A 23792-nucleotide genomic window follows, 5' to 3' on the forward strand; every position below is an offset into this window, starting at 1 on the left:
GTTAATTTATTTTATATATTTCATTGTATGGGTATTCCTTCTTATGTTGTTGATGGGTATTTTGGTTGTTTCCTGGTTTTGTTTTTTGTTGTTATTTAGTCACAAAGAGTACTATTCAGGTATTTCTTTACCTATTTCTGGACGTACAGGATATTCCAGGCCTTATATACTTACGAGTAGTGTTGTTGGTTCATTGGTTCCACTTCAACCAGATGATGATACATTTTTTTCCAAAGCATGTAAACTAAATTGACTTTTTGTCACCAGTAGCGATTCAGAGAGTTCCTGTTGTACAGAACCTCACCAATACTTGATAGTGTCTAATAGTTTAACTTTCATCAATTTGGTGGGTATGAAATGATACGTGATTGTGGATTCAATTTGCATTTCCCTGATTACCAGTGAGGCTGGACGTCTTGTTGTACGTTCGTTAGCGATTTCTCTTTCCTTTCTGTAAAGTTATATGTTCCAAGTTTTTTTGTGGCGGTTGTTGCCATTTTTCCTATTGGTTTCTTTTCCTTTCTGATTTCTAAGAGTATTTACGTATTCCATATATATATTTGTTTATGTTACATATATAATGCTTTACCATTTCTTAGTATCAGAGACATCGTCTCTGAATTTGGGGCTTAGTATGTTTTTTTCCTCAGTAAACAAAATAATTAAATTTAATGTAGTTAGTTGATTCACTCTTTTCTGTTATGACCATTGCTTTTAGATCTTAAATTAGTTTTTAACCTGAGGTAAGAATAACGTTGTATTTCAAAGACTGCCCTTTCTTCACTGCTTTGCACTGTTATACATCAAGTGCTCATGTGTGGGTCTTTGTTTTCTTTGTTCTATGCATCTCTCCTTGAGCTAATATTATGCTGTCTTAATTATTGTTTTTTATAGTAAACATTGATATGTGGTAGAGCAGTTCCTCTCACCTTTTGTTAAAGGACTACTTTTGGCCCTTTCCCTTTTGATACAAATTTAAAATTTTAGAATCAATTTATCACTCCCTCTGTCCCACCCCAAATAACCTGAATCTGAATATATAGATCAATTGGAGGAGAACTGACTTCTTTATAACTAGACTCTTCCAGTCCATGAACATGGTATATTTTTCCATTTATTTAGATCTTCTAAATTTTTTTAAATTTTTTCTGTAGAGATCTTTTGATTCTTTGTATTTAATGTTTTTATGCTTTTGTTAATGGTATCTTTTAAAAGTATATTTTCTGTTTGCTGGCATATGGACATGCAGTTGAACTTTGTATGTTTTACATGAAAATGTTGCCAAATTCACTTGTTAATTCTAATAATTTATCTGTAGAATCTTTTTCTTACAGTAATGTTTGGTACTTCATTGAGTAGGAAAAATGATACAGGGGCATCATTTTGTTTCTGATCTAAAAGGAAATATTTTCATCACTGCATATGTTTTCATCAAGTTTTTTGTGTATATTTTTAATTAGGTGAAAGTAGTTTCCACCTGTTTGTAGTTATACCAAAAGTTTTTATCTTAAGAAATTTCAAAGTTTTTATCAAGTGGGTTGTGTGTGGAGAGTGATAAAATAGTTTCTTTTTATTTTGTTTGGGAGTTTTGCACATGTTTTTATGGGTGAGATTGAATACAATTTTTTCCTTATAGCCTCCATTAATAGGTTTTGGTATCTCAACCTTGAAAAATGAGTTTGAAACTGTTCTAGAAAATAGTTCTATTTTCCCCCTATACTTTGGAGTTTGAAACTGTTCTAGAAAATAGTTCTATTTTCCCCCTATACTTTGGAGCATAGTTTTTTAATATACTCGAATATTTGTGTTACAGTGGGATTATCTGTCCTTAGGATATTTAGTAGAATTTGCATGTTTGTGTTTTCTTTGTGGGTAGATTTGAGGTTTGACTGATTTGAGGTATTTGATGGTTTTAGGATTATTCATTATTTTTTCTTACTAATTATTTTGGTAAATTAATCTGGAAAGGTATAAATTCAAATTTTATTTGTGTTAAATTGTACATAAAATCCTCTGTGCCTTTATAAACTTCTGCCGTATTTGACTTCTATGTCCCATCGGCCTTCTCTCTTCTCCTTTGACAGAGTTTAGTCTGGTTTTTTAGATTTTTCAAAGAACCAATTTTTGCATTTTTTGCTCTAGAGCTATACTTTTAAATTTTATTTCCTCCTTTATATTTTAGACTACTTCTAATCTTTTTTTTTTTTTTTTTTTCTTGGTCTTTTTGTCTTTTCTAGGACTACACCCACGGCATATGGAGATTCCCAGGCTAGGGGTATAATTGGAGCTGTAGCTGTCAGCCTACACCACAGCCACAGCAATGCCGGATCTGAGCCGTGTCTGCGACCTACACCACAGCTCACGGCAACACCAGATCCTTAACCCCCTGAACCATGAGGCCGCCAACCTCATGGTTCCTAGTCGGATTCATTAACCACTGAGCCGCAACAGGAACTCCTATTCTTTTTTTACATATATATAATGATTTTTATTTTTTTCCGTGAGAGCTGGCTTACAGTGTTCTGTCAATTTTCTGCTGTACAGCATGGTGACAGTTGCTTGTTCGCTCTTCAGTTTTAGCCTTCTTTCCTAATATAAACATTTATGGCAATACATTTTTCTCTAAGTATCACTTTAGTTGCGTTCTCCAAGTGTTGATGTGTATACTTTTTTAAACACTTTTTTTCACTTAACTGTTGGAGTCTAAATATTTTTTCTTAAATATCTGAGTGTGGTGACAACCCTTAAAGAGCTTTTAGTCTAGGGGTGATAACGTAAAAAAAGGGGAGGGGTTTCAGATTCAGATTTAACACTAAAAAATATACAATTTTTAGTTACATGAAAACTGGAAGTGGGTGTAAGATTTTAAAGAAACTCAGTTGATCATCTCTTTCCTGCCTTAAATCTAATTGCAAGAGAGGATAATTTAACATACCACCAAAAAACTGCATGTCCTCATCACAGTGCTTAAATACATAGAGCAGTAAGCCCTCAAACCATGTCACAAGAAACCTTTTGATAACACACTGTTTTCCCTAGGTGTGAGGATGCCTTAAGAAAAAATAAGAGCTTAATTGGGCCAGATCAAAAGGAGTATCAACGGGAACTGGAGAGAAACTACCATCGCCTTAAAGAGGCCCTACAGCCTTTGATAAACAGAAAGATCCCACAGTTATACAAGGCGGTATTACCTGTTACCTGCCACAGGTATGCTTACTTTTTTTCTATTATTTTGTCTGTCTTTAGGAAAATGAAATCTGCTTGGATTATTTAGTAATGAATTTAACTTTTATTATATGGTTTCAAATAGTGCGTCTTCCAAAACATAACACGTTCAACTCATTTAGGCCTTTTATCGTCTCTGCCTGAATCAGCCTATGAGATAAAAGTCCGTTCTTCCTATAATCTGAGAATAAGAAAGTTTTGTTCAGCACTCATGCTAACCGGGACACCACACATAAGCCTAGCCTCCTAAAACTATTCCTTTTAATGTCTTGTCACACTTTTGGTATTTCTGTGGAAGAATTTGCTGGAATATTTCTGGAACCAGGTATTCATCTCCCGCAGCCCTGCCAGTAAATAGTATACAGTATGTTCTTCTAGATTTACATTAAAACAGATAACCTCATTTCTGTATCAAGAAGGCTTCACTGTTTTCTCCACTTTCTAAGTGTGACAAATAAAATTAGAAGTGGAAATAACTTGGAATTTTCTTCAACTGATCCTAGTTCTACTTGAGCAGGTAATTTAATTTTTTGTGTGTTTTTATGATTTTTATTTTTTCCATTATAGTTGATTTACAATGTTCTGTCAGTTTCTAGTCTACAGCAAAGTGACTAGAATAACACATACAGCAAAGTGTATGTGTTATTTTTGTCGCATTATCCTCCATCATGTTCCATCACAAGTGGCTGGAGAGTTCCCTGTGCTATACAGCAGGATCTCATTGCTTATCCACTCCACCGCCATAGTTTGCGTCTATTAACCCCAGACTCCCAGACCTTCCCACTCCCTCCCCCTCCTCCTTGGCAACCACAAGTCTGTTCTCCAAGTCCATGAGTTTGTTTCATTTCTGGATATAGGTTCATTTGTGCCATATATTAGATTCCAGATATAAGTGATATCGTATTTGTCTTTCTCTTTCTGACTTCACTTAGTATGAGAGTTTGTAGTTCCATCCATGTTGCTGCAAATGGCATTATTTTGTTCTTTTTTCTGGCTGAGTGGTATTCCATTGTTTGTATATACCACATCTTCTTAATCCATTCATCTACTGATGGGCTTTTAGGTTGTTTCCATGTCTTGGCTATTGTGTGAATAGTGCTGCAGTGAATATACAGGTGCGTGTATCTTTTTCAAGGAAAGTTTTGTGCAGATATATGCTAAGAGTGGGATTGCTGGGTCATATGGTAGTTCTATATTTAGTGTTCTGAGGTACCTCCATGTTTTTCATGGTGGTTATACCAATTTACCTTCCCACCAACAATGTAGAAGGGTTCCCTTTTCTCCACACCCTTTCCAGCAAAACTTATTTGTTGACTTGTTAATGATGGCCATTCTGATGGGTGTGAGGTGGTACCTCACTGTAGTTTTAATATGCATTTTTCTAATAATCAGTGATGTAGAGCATTTTTTCAAATACTTGTTGGCCATCTGTATATCTTTGGAGAAGTGCCTATTCATGTCTTTTGTCCATTTTTCCATTGGGTGGTTGGCTTTTTGACTGTTGAGTTGTATAAGTTGTTTGTATATTTTAGAGATGAAGCCCTTGTCAGTTGCATCATTTGAAACTATTTTTTCCCCTTCTGCAGGTTGTCTTTTCTTTTTTTTTTTTTTTTTAATGCTTTCCTTTGCTGTGCAAAAGCTTGTCAGTTTGATTAGGTCCCACTGGTTCATTTTTGCTTTTATTTCTGTTGGTGTGGGAGACTAATCTAATTTTAGATTTCTTCTCTCAGTAAAGTTAAATAATACTTACCTTAAAGAGTTGTTGTTGAAAGCAAATGACATGTAAAGTTACAAGGACAGTGTTTAGTATTTTTACTTTTAAGCCCCTGAATTCTGGACAGGACATGAAAAATTAAAAAAGTAAACTGCTTTCTTTGCATTTTGAAATCCAAATGTACATAGGTCTCTTGAACTATTGTGGCATCAACAGTTTACCACCCTTGGGTTTTTTTTGTTTTTTTTTTTTAATCTTTTTAGGGCCACACCCATGGCGTGTCGAAGTTCCCACGCTAGGGGTCAAATCGAGCTGCAGCTGCCTGCCTACACCACAGCCACAGCAATACCAGATCTGAGCCGTGTCTTCGACCTACACCACAGCTCACAGCAACACCAGATCCTTAACCCAGTGAGCGAGGTCAGAGATCAATCCTGCATCCTCATGGTTACCAGTCAGATTCGTTTCCACTGAGCCATGCCAGGAACTCCTACCACCCTTTTCTTTGAATTAGTAACAGTGAAACTATTAAATTGTACACCTGACAAAGCTTTGGAAGGCCTTTGAAGTTGCTTGTATGAAAACAATGCAGACACGTGGTATAATATATACAAAAGAAAGTTAAACTGGCTATTTGATCATCTGGGAATATTCTCTGTTCTTCGGTTATCTAATATTTGTATACTTCTAGACCTGAAAAAAATCATTCATTCCAAAAATGGGTACCAAATGTCTGCTGTAGAATGTCACGGCCCCTATAGGGAGCATGTAGACCATCTATAGGAAGAGAGAGAGACCAGAGGCTTGTGTTAGGTCCTTTCTCTGGCAAAACATATTTTGCTTCCACTATCCTTAAAGTGATGTGAGTGAGATATCCTATGTTAGTTTCCTCTTAAAATTCTTGATGGAAAGCAATCCTAGTCCCCTCCACTTTTAGCTTCCCTTTCAATCTTTTTGGAAAAAATTCTTCTTGCTGCCTCTGCCTCCCTACCAGTCTTATATTCATTGGTCAAAAGTCCTGGAGTAGGGTGCTGGGTCCTTGAAGTAGTGAGGAAATTTGCTAATGCTTCCATCAAATCTCTCCAGCTCCTTTCAACAGAAAGCCTATGTTGTTCCTGAGTGAAACTTTCCCTTACACCATTGTCCTGAGTTTTGCCTTCCTCTGTGATCTACGGTCATGGTTAATCCTTCAAGGTTTAGTTCTTAATATTTGCAGGCAGTGTTTTGGAATTTAGAAAACCCTTTTTCTTGGAGAACAGTATCTAGCTTTCAAAACTGCTATTTAAAACAAAACAAACAAAACCCCAAGCTTTAAGAGTCAAAGCTGAACATGATCTCTCTGTACCTTTGTTCTCCTTTCCTGGAGATTGTGAACCCTGAGAGATTCTTAATGCCAAGAATGGTAAGCAAAAGAAACCAGCTTAACAATAAAGGAAAATACATTAAAAAGTATTGGAGTTCCTGTCGTGGCACAGTGGAAATGAATCGGACTAGGAACCATGAGGTTGCAGGTTCGATCCCTGGCCTCGCTCGGTGGGTTAAGTATCTGGTGTTGCCGTGAGCAGTGGTGTAGATGGCAGACGCGGCTCGGATCCCACATTGCTGTGGCTCTGGTGTAGGCTGGCGGCTATGACTCTGATTCGACCCCTAGCCTGGGAACCTCCATATGCCATGGGTGTGGCCATAAAAAAACAAATTTAAAGTATTGAATTATGTGCCTCACTCAATTTCTTCAAAACTCAGAAGATAAAATTCCCATATTGGAGTTCCCGTCATGGCGCAGTGGTTAACGAATCTGACTAGGAACCATGAGGTTTCGGGTTCGATCCCTAGCCTTGCTCAGTGGGTTAAGGATCCGGCATTGCCGTGAGCTGTGGTGTAGGTCGCAGACGTGGCTCGGATCCCACGTTGCTGTGGTTCTGGCGTAGGCCAGTGGCTATGGCTCTGATTGGACCCCTAGCCTGGGAACCTCCATATTGCCGCCGGAGCAACCCAAGAAATGGCAAATAACTTCAATTTTTTATTTTCCCAAATTACAAAATCTGGAATATTATTTTTCAAAAAGCTTATAGGGTATTAAGATAGCGGGTCTACAGTGTAATCTGGGACTCATGGGAGGGGGTTCCTGAGACTCTTGCAAAAAGTTCCTGAGTCAAAACAAATTTTCATATTTATGCCAAATATTACTATTTTTTTCACTCTCATACTTTATGGGAATACAGTAGGGTTTTCCAGAGACCACATGCAGTGTGATATTGTAAAAGATTGAATGCAGAAACAGATAGAAAAATATAGGCTTTCTATTGAGCCAGACATTAAATCTTGGCTCAGCAGGTTGAGAACCTGACACAGTGTCCCAGACACTGGTTCGATCCCCGGCCTCACTCAGTGGGTTAAGGATCCAGCATTGCCACAAGCTGCAGCGTAGGGTAGGTCGCTTGTGCAGCTCAGATCCAGAGTGGCTATGGCTGTGGTGTAGGCTGGTAGCTGCAGCTCCAATTCAACTCCTAGCCCAGGAACTTCGATATGCTACAGTTATGGCCATAAAAATAAACAAACATGAGTGCCACTTCTAAAATTTTTGCAAGTTACTTTTAATAAACGACTATTTATAGCAACATGTAATGAGTTATTTTATAAAAGTAATTTAAAATGCTCTTAGTCTTAATTTATAGCATGGTAAAATAAGTATCAATATATAATCCACATAAACAAAAGCTTCCTTGGAGTCCTCAATTTTTAAGTGTATAAAGGACCTAAAACCCCCAAATTTGAGAACTACTGATTTAAGACTTAGAATTTGATATTTTAAATAAGAAACACTTGCATTTTACATTTTAATAACCCCAAGGAAATCTTTTCTTGAAATCTCTCCCATTATCCCTTAGTTACTATTTAATCACAATCTCTAATACATTGAACAAATGAATAAGTGATTGATGGACTTGGTACTGTTACACACTTTTAATCTGTAAGAGAAGTCTGCAAGTTACAACACATAAGGCAGATTGTGCAGGATGAGCATATAATTGGAAAGAACTTTGGTGGCAAAGCAAAGTTTAAAGTATACAGCAGAAATTGGCACACTGTAAATCAACTATGCTTAAAAAATCTGCCCCCCCCCCCAAAAAGTTTAGTAAGATTTTGGTGGGAAAACTTTTAGATAACTGGCGGAAAGTGAGCATGTAAACAAAGAATTATGTAAAAATTTACTTATGACTTTCATTTTCTTTCCAGAGATTCCTTCAGTCGAATGAGCCTGCGCAAAATGGATCTCTAATATAAAGGCACTTGTTTTACTCATTTGATAAAAGCCATGTATTCATCATGGAGTTTAAGAACTTAAGATCTATTGAAAACGACTTGGGACCTCATTCTGGAAATAAGAGCATTAATTTACTAATTGAACAATACAGTGGCCAAAACAATATCAAATGGAGCTCATTGAAGTTTGAGAATCATGGCTATGGTTTCTTAATGTTCTGGTAACATGGTGTTATCTTTTTTTTTTTTTTTTTAAAAGACATTTTAATGACTCAAAGGTACACTTACATTTACCATTATTTATACCATAGCTGATGTGAAATTTATTTACTTTTAAGTTTGTATTTCTTAATTTATATTACCATTTATAGATTCATTTTGGAACCATTTAAAATGTAGTAATGCTTATTTTAAAGGTACTATTAAATATGTGAACGTTTACACTAATTTTACTGAGTTGAGACTTTAAACATTTTTCTTTATTGACAAAAGCAGAGAATAAGTTAGAGTTGATTGAAAAAATAGTTCCAAAACTAGCAAAGTGAAAATTGTAATTGACAGTTACTATATAGGCCCAGGTAAAAGCCCCAAATTAATGAATAAATTAATGGAGATAAATTATTAACTGGTTTGTGAAGTCTTAAAACTGGTTTCTAAGCTATTTTCCATTTAGACAGCCATAAAAGGGGATTTAGAATTGCAGAAAATAACTTTACCTGATAACTCTTCTCTATAATGGTTACATGCTGAGATAGCTAATTCCAGTGACAATAGTTTGATCTTTAACTCTCTACCTTATTATCTGATAAGTAGTATGAGCTGACTCTTGGCAACTAAAATGAATGACTACTGTGTTTAAATTCAACAAGCCAGTCATTTCTTCAGTTTCTTAGTGATCTAAACTGGTAAATAAAAAAGTTTTAAATTTATCTTACATCAACATAAAAATAACAGAGCTGGTGTTCAATTTTAATCTGACAGTTGAATGAGAAGTTATTTTTTGACATTTGTGTAGATTTTTAAAAGTACATGTGAAAGGTAAATTTAGCTGTTCTAATTAAGAGCTAATTAATTTAAAATTTTCACTTTATAATATGAAAAATACAAAGATTTTATGTTCAATTGCTTGGCAAATTTTTCCAAGAAAGTGCATGTTAATGATTTCTAGGAGTGTTTTAAACAATGTTTTTTCCTTTTGTGATACTATAGCTTGTAGTATATAGTATTGGCATCATTTATATTATAATCTATCCTTTTGATCTACTGACCACTTACATGAATCACTTAAGAAGCAATCAGATATAATATGGTGCCTTCATTCTGTCACTGATGTTGAGAACAGTCTCAAAAATGTCTGATAGCATAGATGCGATTGATGGCTTCCCCCACTCTTAACCTACCTTTGTAACAGGTGATATTATCTCAAATGCCTCTTATCTACATCAATTCAAAGACTGAACCACAGAGTTTTTTCAGGTGAGTCTACAGGTGGACCAAAAGAGATGACTAGGGAGTCAGAAAGGCATAACTTCAAAACTATATTTGGGAACAGAGGCTCCAGATGAACAGTAAGGAAAAGGCAATGTCAAGAACGGAAACCCTTTAAAACAAACCAAAAAAAAAAAGGTAACATACATACTCCATCCTCTCTAGGGTAAGGATGGGGGGAAGAATATTAAGTAATTCCTAGCTCATTTCTCATAAGGTTACATGTATTTTAAGAGTTTGGATTGTGACCCAGCTCAGTTACACTATAGGGGCTTTTAAGATTTATGTAATTAATGATTCAGTTATCATGCAATACTACTGTCTGACTTGAATCAGAAGAGGCTTTCTCTTAAAACATTGGTATAACTGAACACTTCCTAACTTACTATATTCTTCAGTTTTCTTAAACTTTCTCTTATGAAGAATCTGTACTAGTTCTTACCCTTGGCTGTTTCTTGAGTATTACAGAAGCTCAGGTTCTCTATACAAGGAACTACTCCACCAGAAGCTTATGAGTAGTGTTCAGGACTGTTTCATTTTATAATCACTTTATCCATTAGTGATTCCTACTCCCTCAGCTGCTTATGGGTAGTATTTAGCACTGTTAACTTTTTAAAAGTCACATTAGTGATTCTGAATATAGAAAGAGGTAAGAACTGTGACTTTTTATATCACACCATCTTGTGAAAGAGTTTCTAAGACATTATTTAACTGTAATCTATTAGTTGACAGATACTCTTTGTGTTGAAATGGTGTACAGCAGTGTTATTCCTAGAGCACTTACATATTCTTTGGGATTATTTTTAACGTTCTTAATGTCAAAAATATCCTTATATCCTTTAACAAGTCATAATGGGTCATTTACCAACTTATATATAAAACGAAAATGGGTCATTTACCAACTTATATTTACAATGAAAATTTAACCAAGTTTTTTAAGTTCTCCAGTTTGAGATTCCTTAGTTATACATCTGCTTTAAAGGATAAGGTATGACAACCTAGACGGACACACTCTCCTCTTTGAGAATTTCTTTACCTCCAACTGTGAAAAAGTATTATTACTAAAGGTAATTACGCATGTTTATTTTCTTATCTAGATGTGTGTATATACGTAACACATTTCACATACTCTTAGGAGAAACCAGCCAAACTTGTGATATTAAAAAAAATGCAACAAAACTTCAAGCATTTGTATACATAGTTGTTAAGCAGTTTAAATTTTATTGACCTCCCAGTTTTTAAAAAAATGTTAAATTTAAGGTCACGCGTCTACCTTTGATGTACTATATACAGATCATGCAGAGTATGACTATGAAGAGGTACAAATTAGTACATGCCCGAAAAGATTTACTAGAGTACAGAAGCATCTTCATAAATACATATAAAACTCTCGTGAAGACAGACTACCAAAGCTTTCTGAGACACTTTTCAAAGTAATTCAAGGCACAAAATGTACCCTATTGTGAATACGTACATATTCCAGACTTTGTGCCTCTAATATAGCCCATCAAAGATTTGGCTTCATGACTTATAAAAAACTAAAGTGAGATTCTGCTTCTTAGCTGGAAAAAAACCACAGGACCTATAAACCTCATGTAGATAATTACTCCAAAATATGGAGATACAAATACAAGCACTTTATTTTAAAAATCAAACACAAAAAGATAGGTGTAAATTCAAAAGTGTTTAAATGCTTCCATTTTGAATAATTAAGAACCTATACAAGTTTGTTCCCAGAAGCTAATGCATCACTAGTCTCTACTAAGGAAGATGAATTCTAAAAATTAACATGGTTTTCAGTAATTCAAATATCACTATTTATATAAAAACCTAGAGAGACCAATAATGTCCAATAGCTTCCGAAGATTAGCTAAAGACTTTTACTGATGTTGTCCAGGTCTGTTTAATATATACACAAGGAAAATACGCTCACTATAACTTCTTATAAAATAGCAAGTAAGGAGTAGATGTAGGAGATGTAGAAGGGGAAAGAGAATTCAAGAAGTCCTTCTCTTCAGTAACTTTCACTTCAGAATCATCAAAAAGCAACCACTTCCCCTCATACTCCTTTAAGCTTTGCACTATGTACGAAATTTTGTTCTCAAATCCACTAATATTAATGCCTATTTGGTCACTGGATTCCTTGTTTCTATCAGATTCATGGGTCCCATTAGTATTAGTCTCAGAATTTCTGTTTTCAGCAAGTGCTGTACTGGCAACTTTATCAGGATTAGATGCTTTGTTGTATAACTCATAATCTGCTTTGCTCTTTTGTCCTCCAAGAAGTCCAATAGCTTCTACATTTTTTTTGTTCAAAACTTTACTTGGCTGGGTACTTCCACTGACTCTAATGGACACTTCTTCATCATCATAATTTTCAACCACACCCCTCGCTTCCTCCTCATTGAGTGGTTCTGGCTTACCTACTTCACACATTTGGTCGATCACAAAGTTTTCCTTATCTAGTTCTAAACTGTTAAGGTCAGTGACTTTAACAGAAGCAGTATAATGCCCGCTACTAATTGTAATGCCACTATGCATTACAACTGCAAATAATCCATAGCTGTCGTTGGTTGGCTTTGTGCTCCATTCTTCCAGTGACAATTTAAGAGGTGTCAGTAAAGGAGTGTTGATCTTGGAAAGTCCACCACCATAACAATCAAACCTTAGGAAGGAAAAAAGAAAAGTTTTCTGGGATTCCAAATTATATATATTCAGTTTTACACCCAACTGAACAAACCCTTAACATTTATTGTTCATATGAATAAACACAAAGTAAAAATAAGACCTTGATTTTGTAAAGTATTTACATAAGGAATACTGAAAAAAGTACTAACAAACATTCAGGTACTTCTATGAAGGATATATGGCACTTCCCTAAATTTTTTTGTGCAGTAAGAAAATGGATTTTAAAAAATTCTCAACCATTTTATTAAGTTATTTTAATGTGAAGTCTGTCTCTATCAAGTTTTGGAGACAAAAAATACAAAAAGAAAGAAAATAACAATGTGTGGAGAGCTACTGGGAAGCTCTCGTGGTAATCTCAATTCATCTGCAATGACATTATGTATACCTGTCAGAAAAAAGTCAAGACTATCTAAACTGGCATTTTTATATTATTTTTAATTGCTTTTAGATATTTAAATTTTCAGCTACAGAAAAATCTCTCAAATTGTTCAAAGACTAATTTTATTTCCTGGCTTGCTTACCAGAAAAACTAAAATAATTTTGCTTTTTTTCTTCCCTCAAAAAAGTGTTGATGTATACAAAATTTTCGCCACTTTCATCAGTTCCACTAAAAAAATCTAAAGAAATGAAAATGGAAAATGTATAAACAAATCATATGCATTTTTACCAAAGGTTAAACTGATTGATGCTTTTTTATAGAAACTGTTAAGTACACTACTACACTATTTTGTTACTATATAGTATTTTGAACAAAACTTTAGCATACTCACTCCAAGCCACTAGCAGCAAAGCACTTCAAATGAATAGTTATAACTTCAGGCATTTTGTCAAACAAAAGACTTCGTTCAGCTTCAGTGTAATGATGGCAATTTTCACAGAAATATTTATCTTCTCCTACAATCCTCTCCACTGAAGCAAACTGTGAAATTGCCCATCTCAGGGTCTTCATTTCTGTTTTTGGCTCTGGAGAAACTACACAAGAGAATCCTTTCACTCACAAATGAAAAATCTCTCAAATTTATTAACTTCAGCCACAAAGTTTCATGTTCAAAATTAGCAAGCAACTTCAATCAACTAATCTTTACCAAATAATAAGACATGTATTTATTTATTTTAGTTTCAGAAACTTTTAAGTTCATCCTCAGAGTACACATGCATTTAAATATGTCTGGTCAGCCAAAAAATTTCAGGTTGCAGGGTTGGGAAAATCAAGATAAGCATAGTCTCTTGACTCCATGTGAGACAGAACTTCATATTTCAGTCCATTTATAATATCTCAACAGGTAAACTAGTCTCATGATCATTTCCTCTGACACTGCTATACTTTTTGTAGCTTATACTAGACAAAACAGTGGCTCAAGTGATGAGATTCAAGTACCCCAAACTTATTAAAGCATTTCATTTTCCCATTTTAACATGCTCTACACATCAAAATAAAGTTGCCACAATTCTCCAAATGCTAATAACTATTAACAAGAGAAGCTGTATAAGCCGACTTTATTAAACCAGACACTGAAAGACAGTTTTTTTCTATTATACAAACTACTTATTAGACTGCTTTGTTGAAAAAACTATAATTATTCAATGGTCCATACAAAGCTCCAATTTTGCTTACTTTCAGAACTTTCCTCTACTTTGGAAAGTTCATCTTCTTGCACTGGTACACTGATGTCTTGAAAATCTTCTCTTCTCTCTGTTAAACTTTCACACTCTAAGCAACGAGTCCTTAATACCAGTTGACCTTGAAATAATTTCTCGACTAACTCAAAACCAATTTGCTCTGCACCTAAAAAAGGAAAATACAAGTCTATACAGATGAGTTTTTCCAGCACAGGCAAATAGCCTCCTTACCTAAACTTGCAACTATTCCTTTTAAAGTAGATTATCAATAAAAGGCTGATTTTCATCTCTACCAGCTTATTGGCATTAAGAGGTGACTTACTCATGAAATATAAATTCCACATAATTTTGAATATGAATTGCTACCATCAAAGTTTCACACATTTGTGTCCCTTCCCAAAATGTCAACCATGTCAGTTGTACAAGTTTTTCCTGAGATCTATATGAACCTGAGTAGAAATCCCATTTAAGTACGGTGTCAATACTGCATATGTAAAGGGGCAAAATATTCTCTTTCCATTAAAATGTATTTAACTCCCCTATTTATAAACAAATTACTATTACCTTAAGATTAATGAGATTTATACACACACACACACAATACATACAAGCAGTGCCTGAAATATCAGTTCATACTGTTAAATTTCTTTTAAACAGTACTTGAGCCAGATAGTACATTGTACATGTAGCTAAAAGAAAATTCCAATTCTGCATGCAGTTGTCAATCTTCCTCTCAATGTCCAAGAATGAATTATACTGACCTTTGTTTATGGGCTTAACTTCATTAACATTAATGGGCATAACATTATTCCCTGGAGATTCAAGTCCACAACCATTAGTTGTGTTATCATTTTCACACTTTCCCAAGTCCTCTTCAACATCATACTCATTTTCTTTAGATTGTCCCTTGGATCCTTGGTTTGTTGTTATTTTCCCCAGACTACAGAATTTAGAAAGAATGCTGGGTTGCTTAGCTGAAGACTTTAACCAATTTATTTTAACTCTTGATTTCTTTTGTGAGGGTCTTCCACTCTCATTTTCAGAAATGTATTTGGGGTTTATTTTAGGAGGAATCTCTAATGTATCACCTGTAGCTTTTCTTTTGGATCTGGTTTGTCTCTGGTTTTCTTCCAAAGACTGATGTTCCTTACAGACTTTAACTTTTTTCTTCATGTTACCAAATTCAGTGTCACTTTTTCTTTTCCCATTTCCTTTTGGGAGTTTTTCTTTATAGTCTTCAGAATGCTTCATGTTGTCCATCTCCATGCTGTCATTACCACTCATTTCCTCTTTCTGATGTTTTTCTTCTACCTTAGATAACTCTGTCACATTTTTTACTTCTTCTTTTTTTAAGAGTTGGCATGTTTCTTGAATATTTCCCAAAATACACTGTAACACTTCCTGTGCATCATGCTGTAGATATCCTTCATACATAGGGTTGAGTTCCCTGTAAATAAAAATTTCCATTTCATCTATCCTAGTTTTGAAGATAACCCCACCACAAAAAAATACAACTTTCTATAGGGAAATGAATTCATTTATAAGGACATCATAAATTATTTTAGAAGTCCAAAAACATTTATTCAGGTACTAATTTGAAACTCCTTACCTAAACGTGTAATTAAGGAACAAAAATAAATTTAACCTCTTTTCCATTATAACAAATACTTTGAACTTCTAAATATTATTGTTAGTAATCAGCATGTATGTAGTATTTACTATGTACAGGTTTTATTCAAAATGCTTTTTATATTAAATCTATAATTCTCACAATAACCCTATGAGGTAAGTACTCTCATTACCACTATTCACCCATTAAGGTAACTTGCTGAAGGTCACAGAGATGCAAAGCCAGGATTCAAATCTGCTCCTGGCCAACTATACTGTCCCCTAACAAATGTACAGCAATGTATTACACCTACATCTATCCGTATACTAAATGATAAAATAATTACCTATAATGCTTTCTATAAGAGTATTTTATATATAGGATAAAATTTCATTTTATAAGACTCTAGACACATATAACAAAAACAGGGGATACTTGAAGTTTATAACTCCTATACGTAATGTATTTTGAGTATAAACCTATGAATTCCTAATCTGAAATCCTTAGGATCAAATGTGTTTGCTAATTCAGAAATTTTCTTAAATTGTCTTTAAAAAGACAGTATGACACATTAAATAACGTATGTATCCCCAAATTACACACATTACTACTTATACATAGAAGTATATGAATATTCACATTACAGATAAATATGAATAAAGACTATAAGAAGCCTTATGCAGATTCAGATTAATGGATCTAGTACCAAACCTACGAAAAAAATTTCCATTTTTTTGAAGCCTCTGGATTACTAAAGACTGCACATCTATAGTTTCTATTTTCCTTGCCCTTTATTCCATTTACATATCCCCAATGATTTACGTATCACTCTCCTCCAAAGAGAAGTGGCTAAGTTGGAATCCTAAAATTATATAATAGGCTATACCTGAGTGTGTTAAGCAGTCGCCTTGGCTGAGTAGCAAGTTCATCAGTATATTTCTCTGGATTTAAGAGAAAACTAGCCTGAAGCTGTTCAACTGAAATGATCAAGGACTGTAAGCTGCATATTAGTTCATAACTTGCTAAAGAATCTTCTTTGCAATTTCCATTTCCCTGTTAAGAAACACACAAACCAGTATTTTTATTTATGAACAAATTAAATACCTTCCCCCTTTTTTTCTGTCTGCACCTGCTGCTTACGAAAGTCCCCTGGCCAGGGATGTAATTCAAACCATAGGTGTAAAACGCCAGATCCTCAACCCACTGCACCAGGCTGGAGATCAAACCTGTGCCTTAGCAGCAACCTGAGCCGCTGCAGAGACAATGCTGCATCCTTAACCTGCTGCACCATAGCAGGAACTACTCCCCTTATCTTTTTCTCACTAGGCAATACCAGCTTTCTCAATTTAATTTAATTAACGCTAATTTTATGGAGGTATACAAATAAACTTGAAAAAAATTTTTAAAAATAATTCTGATTACTATTATGTGGATGATGATGGTTTTCTAATTATCCAGTCAGTTTAAATTTACTTAAATAGTAAATGTGAGTCAATTTGAAAACACAATAGATAACTAATGGGGTAAAAGGGTATGATAAATTGTGTTGGTGGTATATACAAATGACAGTATGTACTGGTAAACAATAAATTAGAGGTCTGAGAAAACACTATAAAAGGGGATAATCAAGTTAGCTAGCTACCCTGGGAGTTCCCATCATGGCGCAGCAGAAACAAATCTGACTAGGAACCATGAGGTTTTGGGTTCCACCCCTGGCCCCACTTAGTGAGTTAAGGATCCAGCGTTGCCATTAGCTGTAGCATAGGTTGGAGATGCGGCATGGATCTGGCGTGGCTGTGGCTGTGGCTGTGGCCAGCAGCTGTAGTTCCTCCGTTTATACCCCAGCCTGGGAAACCCCATGTGCTGCGCGTGCAGCCCTAAAAAGCCCGGGGGAAAAAAAAAAAAAGTTAGCTACCCCATAGAACGAAAAACAACTGCCAATAAGAAATTCAACTCTCAGATATAATTTGTAAAGAGAAATAATCTTTGTCACCCTCCTCTCAAATCCTCAGTATTTATGACTTTTTCATTTCTAAGCAAATGAGTATACATTAATTTTAGTTTTTACCTTTTCTTTTTGATTGGCTTCATCTTTCAGGGCTTCCTTCTTCCTTGAAATAATATTAAATAAGTGCTTCACTCCAGATTTAAAACCAGGACAGAAATATAATACCTATAAAAAAGTGAGATTGTCTTGAGTGTTTATTGAACCAAACAATATACCTAAAATCTTTAAAACACCATCATGCCTCAAATGTGCACTACTAATGCTATTAATTTTGAAATTAAAATTATGTCAAAAAGTGTTCTCTATTTCATCATAGTAGCCTGCTGTCTTCTCTGAGCATAGCAAAGCACTGAGTCAGATCAGATACAAAGGTACAACATAAAACAGATACAGTTCCACAAGGGTTAAAATATGTATTACTAGAGCATCAGCAAATGGGCAGAAAAAATAAAGGTTTGGCATCTTCAATTTAACTAAGGTCTACTCAATTTTGCTCTCCCAATTTAATATTACCACTTTCTATTATCCAAAGGAAGTTTGTAACACACAATTTAGAATGATTATTTTACACCATCCTAGTTTATTTACAGTCAAAGGCAAAGAGTATCGACAACTGAAATCCTGCAACAATCTGAATTCTCGGAAAACATTAAATGTTACCTCATTCTTTGCCAACTAAAGTTTTATATAGCAAAACTGTCACTTTACCTGAAGGATACTATTAAGATAACAAGTATTGCCGAGATTATTCAGTCCCACAAATGGTAACAAGTTTTCTCTCTTCTCACAGTTTATAGGTGAGGACTGTGCTGCAGGAACAACTTGATCGCTATGAAATATAGAGGAGAAAGGGACAATGAAAAAGAATCTTAAAAGTGGAAATATTACTTCCCAAGATTTAGTCTTTTCCCAAAAGTTGTATGATCTGCAAAGGATACAGATTTTATTCAGATATTTTGAGAGAATCTGTACAGGTGAAGAAATTGCTATACACCAAGAATAAAAGTTTTACAAGCACTTAAAAAACATTATTACACTCAACAAGCTTCAAAACAACTCAATTAGAGGGCCATCAATCCCATTTTACAGGGCAGAAAATTACAGAACTGGTACTGTGTGACCTGTTAAGCGAACATGACAGAAACCTGGGGATGACCTGACTATGATGATATTTGGGAGAGCTGCACTCTCTTAGGTTCCATTAAAGATTAAGAGGAGACAGAGTCTATGAAGATAATCATACACCTGTCCCTCCCTCACTTAAAAGTGAACTGTTCATAGTTCTTTTTTTTGCCTCAGTTAACAAGCAGTCCTCACAGCATTTTTACTTACTTTACAACAGCTAGCTATCACTCTAATACCTCAAAGTATTTCTAAGCATGAATGCTGGTAAACAAAAGGTTCACACACAATCTCCTAGACTGATTATTGGTAAATATTAGGACATCACATAGGGAACCAAGTCTACTTTAGTCAAAGAGCAGAGTGCCTATGTGTTGAATAGGGAGCAAGTGTAGACACTAGCTAGAGCAACTAGTGGTGGAATAAAGTATTCCATTTTGTTCCGATTTTTTTTTTCAGTCATTGATTTTATTTGCATCAAAAACATTTCTAATTTTTAAGTCTATTTTAAATATAATTTGTAAATGTACACCCTCAGCAGGTTTGATAATTCATATACTAGGTATGACTACAAAATTAAGCTATCTCAGGTAACTCTCAAGTCTTCTGAACCAACCCCCCCCCACACACATTTCTTTACCCTTACAAAAAATGTGCTGCATTACAATCAAGTTTAAATTGAAAATAATTTTAGTCAATAAGTAACTTCTCCAAGTTAGTCTAATTGGCTGAACACAACTCAAATGAGTATAATGTTAACTGATGTGATCCCTGTGGGGAACCACCAGTTTTACTCTGTTTCTACTCTACATTGCTAGATTTGTCTCACTAATGTGTGCTTTTTTTCCCCATCAATGGGCTATCAGGTCAGAATGACTGTAGATATCAATCTAAGTTCACTGCTTTTTCACTGATGCAAAAAATTTAAAAGTACAGAAATATACTTTAACATACACTTCAGATCCTCTGTATTCAGAAGTTTTTTCTTCATTTTCTTGAGAATCTGTGAAATCCAAGGCTCTCTTGGTTTCCTTTTTCTGAAAAAACTTCAAGGAAAGTCTGTTTTTTTTGGATGGACTACCTCTTGAAAGCCCATTACTTTCACTAGGTATGACACCAGGCATTTTCTCTTCAAATCCCAAGGAGTGGACAAGAATTAATTTATATAGGAACCTTGTAATCACCAATCATATCTGTTAATCACAGAGAAAAGGTTATTAGTTTTCAGTTATTAACTGGAGGCAATATAATCATCATTTGCAAAAACGAATTTACTAATAATTAGAATTTTGTACTTGAAAACCTAATGCCCAGCAATAATAGGCTCAATGTTTATTGCTTAAATGAAGGAGCTTGCCATTTGTCCTTAACTCTTTTTTTTTTTTTTTTTTTTTCTTTTTAGGGCTGCACCCGGCATAGGGAGCTTCCCAGGGTACGGGTCAAATTGGAACTACAGCTGCTGGCCTACACCAAAACAGTGTGAAGTGGAGCCTTGTCTTCGACCTAAGGATGAACCTTTGCATCCTTAACCTCTGACGGAGGCCAGGGATGGAACCCACATCCTCATGGATACTAGTCAGGTTCCACAACAGGAATTCCTGTCCTTAACTTTCTTACACAACAAAAAAGGCCAGATATTAAAATTCTTATTAGCCTGCTTAGTATATTAATGGTCATATCACAAATTAACCCATTTTAGTAATAGATCTGGAATAAAGTAGTATCATTAAAGCATAAAAACTTTATTATGTATTAGTTTATTCAGAAAACAACAAGCAACTACCATCTCAAGTAGGAGGTGGGAAACAGATGAATGGGAAATTAAAGGAGTGCTTAGAAGCAGCTGAGTTCTCCTTCCAGAGCCTTTTCTACTTATATGAAATAGTCTAAAACCTTGTGTGAAAAACAAGAAACCATATGCAAGATTAGGATAACAGTGTAAAAAAATGCCATAATTTGTGTAAATCAAATTCTTAACGCTCTAGAAACCAAAATATGCTACTGATTTTCCAAACTTAAACTCCAGAATTTTTTAAAATTCTGCTTTAAGTAGGGAAAAAAGGATAGTTTGCATTATGCAAACTTTCTTCCCTGTCTTAAAATAAAACTTTCTGATTAAAAAAATGTATCTGTGGTAGTTATTTTAAACTTCAATCCTGTTTTTTTATTAGGCTATCTAGGGGGAAATTATCTGCCTGGAGTATTACCAGAAAATCACTTAAGAGTCCAAAAGCTCAGCAAGGACTTTACAAATAAATAGGCAGAGTAACAATACGAACTAAATTCCATCCTTATTTAACATTTCACTGGGCTGCCTCGGATCTAGGACCTCATAACACTGAACTCGGCAGTGAAGCCAACTTTTTGAGACACCTCAGGAATAAATGGAAAGCCGACCAATTTCCACAGACCCACTCCAACTCAATTTACTCTCCAGACTACCTAGTGCTACTGAAGAAACGCTATCACGAATGATAAACCAGCCTGCACTAAGGTGTCAGGGATCTCTTAAGCATCAATGATTCCCGCAAAAGGGTTTTCTTGGGAGCCAATCTGATTTCTCTAAAAGACAAAGTAACCCGACTTACATATAAACATAAGAAAAAAATGGCCAGGCAGCTAAAATAACTACCAATCCTAATCAATAAACCAATCCTCCAGGCTCCTTCAAGCAGTGATTTAACATGACCTAGTTAATCTAACATTTGACCAGGTGCCGTGCCTTATGCTGCACCATTTCTTGCTCCCGCCTGTCCTTATCACTGGGGTTTGCTACAACAAAAATGTTTCTCCCGTAAGTCTAAATCCGGTTTCGCAGAACCCACGATAAATCGAACATTGCATGTTACTGAACAAGTGACAGTGTGAACACTAAGTCCTATTCGTCTTAAGCGGCCTCCTTCACAAGGTGGTACGACTTAATTGCAACTTTCCACGAAAAACGTAACATAAGGAGAACATTCCCAACAAAGGTTTAAGACACGTGGCATTCTAAATACTTGTTAAAAAAAAAAGAAGTAAAAGTTTAAACTGCGCGGTAAAATGCAGCAATCCCGACCCAGGACAACGCGAGCGAAAACATTCCTTGGCGCTACCCCGCACTCTCTAGGAACGGAAAGGAAAGCGAGAAGACGGGATGGGGTCTGTGCCCGTGCCCGTGAGGACGCCACGGGCCCGGCGGGAGGCGTCTTGAAGCAGGACCGCAGCTCCCGGACCCTCGCCCGCGGAGCTGGCCTATTTACGCCCGGCCCGCACCTGCCTTGAGTCCCCGGCGGCGGCAGGAGGGCGCCCCGCCCGCTGCACGGAGCTCGGCGGCGGGCGCTGCACCCACGAAGCCGAGGTCCTCCCCGCGGCCCCCTCGGGCGCCGGCCCCACCTCCACAGGCCCTCCTTACCTGGTCATGGCCCAAAGCGAGGTCCGCGGCGGTGACGCCGACAAGTCCAACCAGGCCGAGCGTGGGTGCCACAGGTGAGCCCCTGCCCCGAGCCCGCGGGGGCCCCCCGACCCAAGGAAAAGCTGGTCGGATCGCCCTCCCCGCGGGGGAGTGACCATTCGCTCTGAAGAGCGGGAACCCGGGCTGCCGCTCGGTCCTGCCCGGCGCCCGCACCAACTACATCCCCGGAGCGGCGCCCGCCCGCGCCCGCCCCCGCCCCGGGACGGCAAGGAGCGCCAGAAGCAGCTCCGCTCGCCCGGCGTCCTAACCGCTAGGGTCTTCCTCACTCCACCACCGACGGGAACTTGGCGCGTTTTCCTCAGTCTCAGGACCCCCGTGTTTTAGCCTCCGCCCGCGCCAGCGCTGCGATTGGAAGTGGTGTCCTGCGAAAGTGCCGGTTCTAGTCTCCACGCGGTGGAGACGCGAAAGGCCAGAGCCGCCTCGAGACCGCCACTCGCCCCTTGGCCCGCACGGGCTCCGGAACCAGCTGGAACGGTAGTTGCCTCAAGCTCGTAACGGGTTCTGCAGTTTCAAACAGCGCAGGCAGCGTCACGGGCAGCTCGCGCGGGTCCTCGCTGAGGGCGCGCGCTTAGGAGCGAGAGGCCTGGCTGGCGGGCTCCAGCCTCACACCCTTTTTTTTTTTTTTTTTTTTTTTTTTTTTTAACCATTCATGCGCGAGAGTTGAGGGGAAAGCGTACGGGTCGGGAAACAGGACAGAGAGGTGGGATGGACTCTCTGCTCGGGAAGGAGCCGCCAGGTGCTCAAATCCACCAATCCGTAATGAACAATCCCCCGTGCCGCCTAAGAGGAGCCAATAAAAAGTACCTAGACAAAAGCGAACTGGGTGGGCGGGGAAAGGCAGTCCACCCAATACAAAAAAAAGACAGGAGGGCTTCAGCCAATCATTGTTGGCCATAGAGAGTATTCTTCAGACGCCGTTCTCCTCCCGCTCTCATTGGCGCTCGAGTGCGCGCTTTCGCTGCCGACTGTTAAATCTTGGTCTGCGTTTTGTGAATCCCAGAAGGTGGGACGCCAGCGAGGGTGCGGTTTCCGGAGAGGGGCCCTCACAATAAGTCCCGCCTCCGTTTCATGCGTACACACTCGGGCGGGGTTACTCGGGAGATTAGTTTCGGAAAATGGCTGACCGCCTCGCTTGCTGCTGTGCGCCCGAATCGCAGCCCCAGCTCCCGGGCCATGCAGTAAAATAATTGCCGCCATGAAAAATAGTAAATTCTCAACCGAACGCTGCAGAGCAGAGGCTCCTTCCTCAGCCCTTCCACGCGTTATTTTCTCCTCTTTACCCTTTCCCCTCCCGACCGACGTCTCTTGTTGTCTCCGGACGAGGAGACTAAAGAGCATTCTTAAGGCCCGGCTCTGGCTGGGGGAGCTTCGAGGGGTTCTTGCACGAGGCCTTACTAATGGGCTCAAAAACGGCAAGGCAGGTCTTTCCGTAGCTTCTGCTTCCGTCCCTGTTTGTATGCCTACCTCGGAGGCGAGGTGATCTCACAAAGCAAGTGGAAAACAGGATAAGTTCAGTGCAAATCCATTTAACTAAGCCTGTTTTTAGGTGCTTGATGTGCCAGGCACTTTTCCAGGCGCCAGGGATACGGCGCGAATGAAC

At 37.3% G+C, this 23792-nt stretch overlaps 2 protein-coding genes across 10 annotated transcripts in view; one reads left to right on the top strand and one right to left on the bottom strand.

Moving 5' to 3' along the window:
* Positions 1-8824, top strand: part of DOCK7 (dedicator of cytokinesis 7) — a 225956-nt gene extending 217132 nt beyond the window's left edge. For 8 of the 9 annotated variants that reach the window (XM_021096544.2, XM_021096545.2, XM_021096547.2 and 5 more), the window contains 2 exons: positions 3040-3207; positions 8177-8824. In XM_021096544.2, the coding sequence (XP_020952203.2) occupies positions 3040-3207; positions 8177-8219 (211 nt within the window). In that variant the 3' untranslated portion in view covers positions 8220-8824. The remainder of the gene's footprint in view (positions 1-3039; positions 3208-8176) is intronic. The other variant, XR_014808113.1, reaches the window with a different exon arrangement.
* A 2055-nt stretch (positions 8825-10879) lies between these two features.
* On the bottom strand, positions 10880-22478 carry USP1 (ubiquitin specific peptidase 1). The gene is made up of 9 exons (XM_021096553.2): positions 22133-22478; positions 19693-19931; positions 18325-18445; positions 17677-17781; positions 16495-16661; positions 14761-15446; positions 13995-14165; positions 13150-13351; positions 10880-12356 (listed from the first exon to the last, which is right to left on the bottom strand). Exons 2-9 carry the CDS (start codon positions 19860-19862, stop codon positions 11624-11626), a joined length of 2355 nt encoding a protein of 784 aa, XP_020952212.1. The 5' UTR covers positions 19863-19931; positions 22133-22478; the 3' UTR covers positions 10880-11623.
* Between the last annotated feature and the right edge of the window lie 1314 nt (positions 22479-23792).

This window comes from Sus scrofa, chromosome 6, assembly GCF_054392235.1.
Source record: "Sus scrofa isolate SSC_HxYL_T2T_F1_AM1 chromosome 6, Sscrofa_HxYL_maternal_Yorkshire_Landrace_v2.0, whole genome shotgun sequence".
Taxonomy (NCBI): Eukaryota; Metazoa; Chordata; class Mammalia; order Artiodactyla; family Suidae; genus Sus; species Sus scrofa.

What these genes read in the sequence shown, in the direction of transcription:
- USP1 (XM_021096553.2), bottom strand. Translation starts at nt 19,862, where the DNA reads ATGCCTGGTGTCATACCTAGTGAAAGTAATGGGCTTTCAAGAGGTAGT. An exon ending in ATCTTAATAGTATCCTTCAG is followed by an intron (nt 17,782 to 18,324) that starts GTAAAGTGACAG and finishes ACTTTTTTATAG; the next exon opens with GTATTATATTTCTGTCCTGG. An exon ending in TTTGCTGCTAGTGGCTTGGA is followed by an intron (nt 12,357 to 13,149) that starts GTGAGTATGCTA and finishes TTCCTTCCTAAG; the next exon opens with GTTTGATTGTTATGGTGGTG.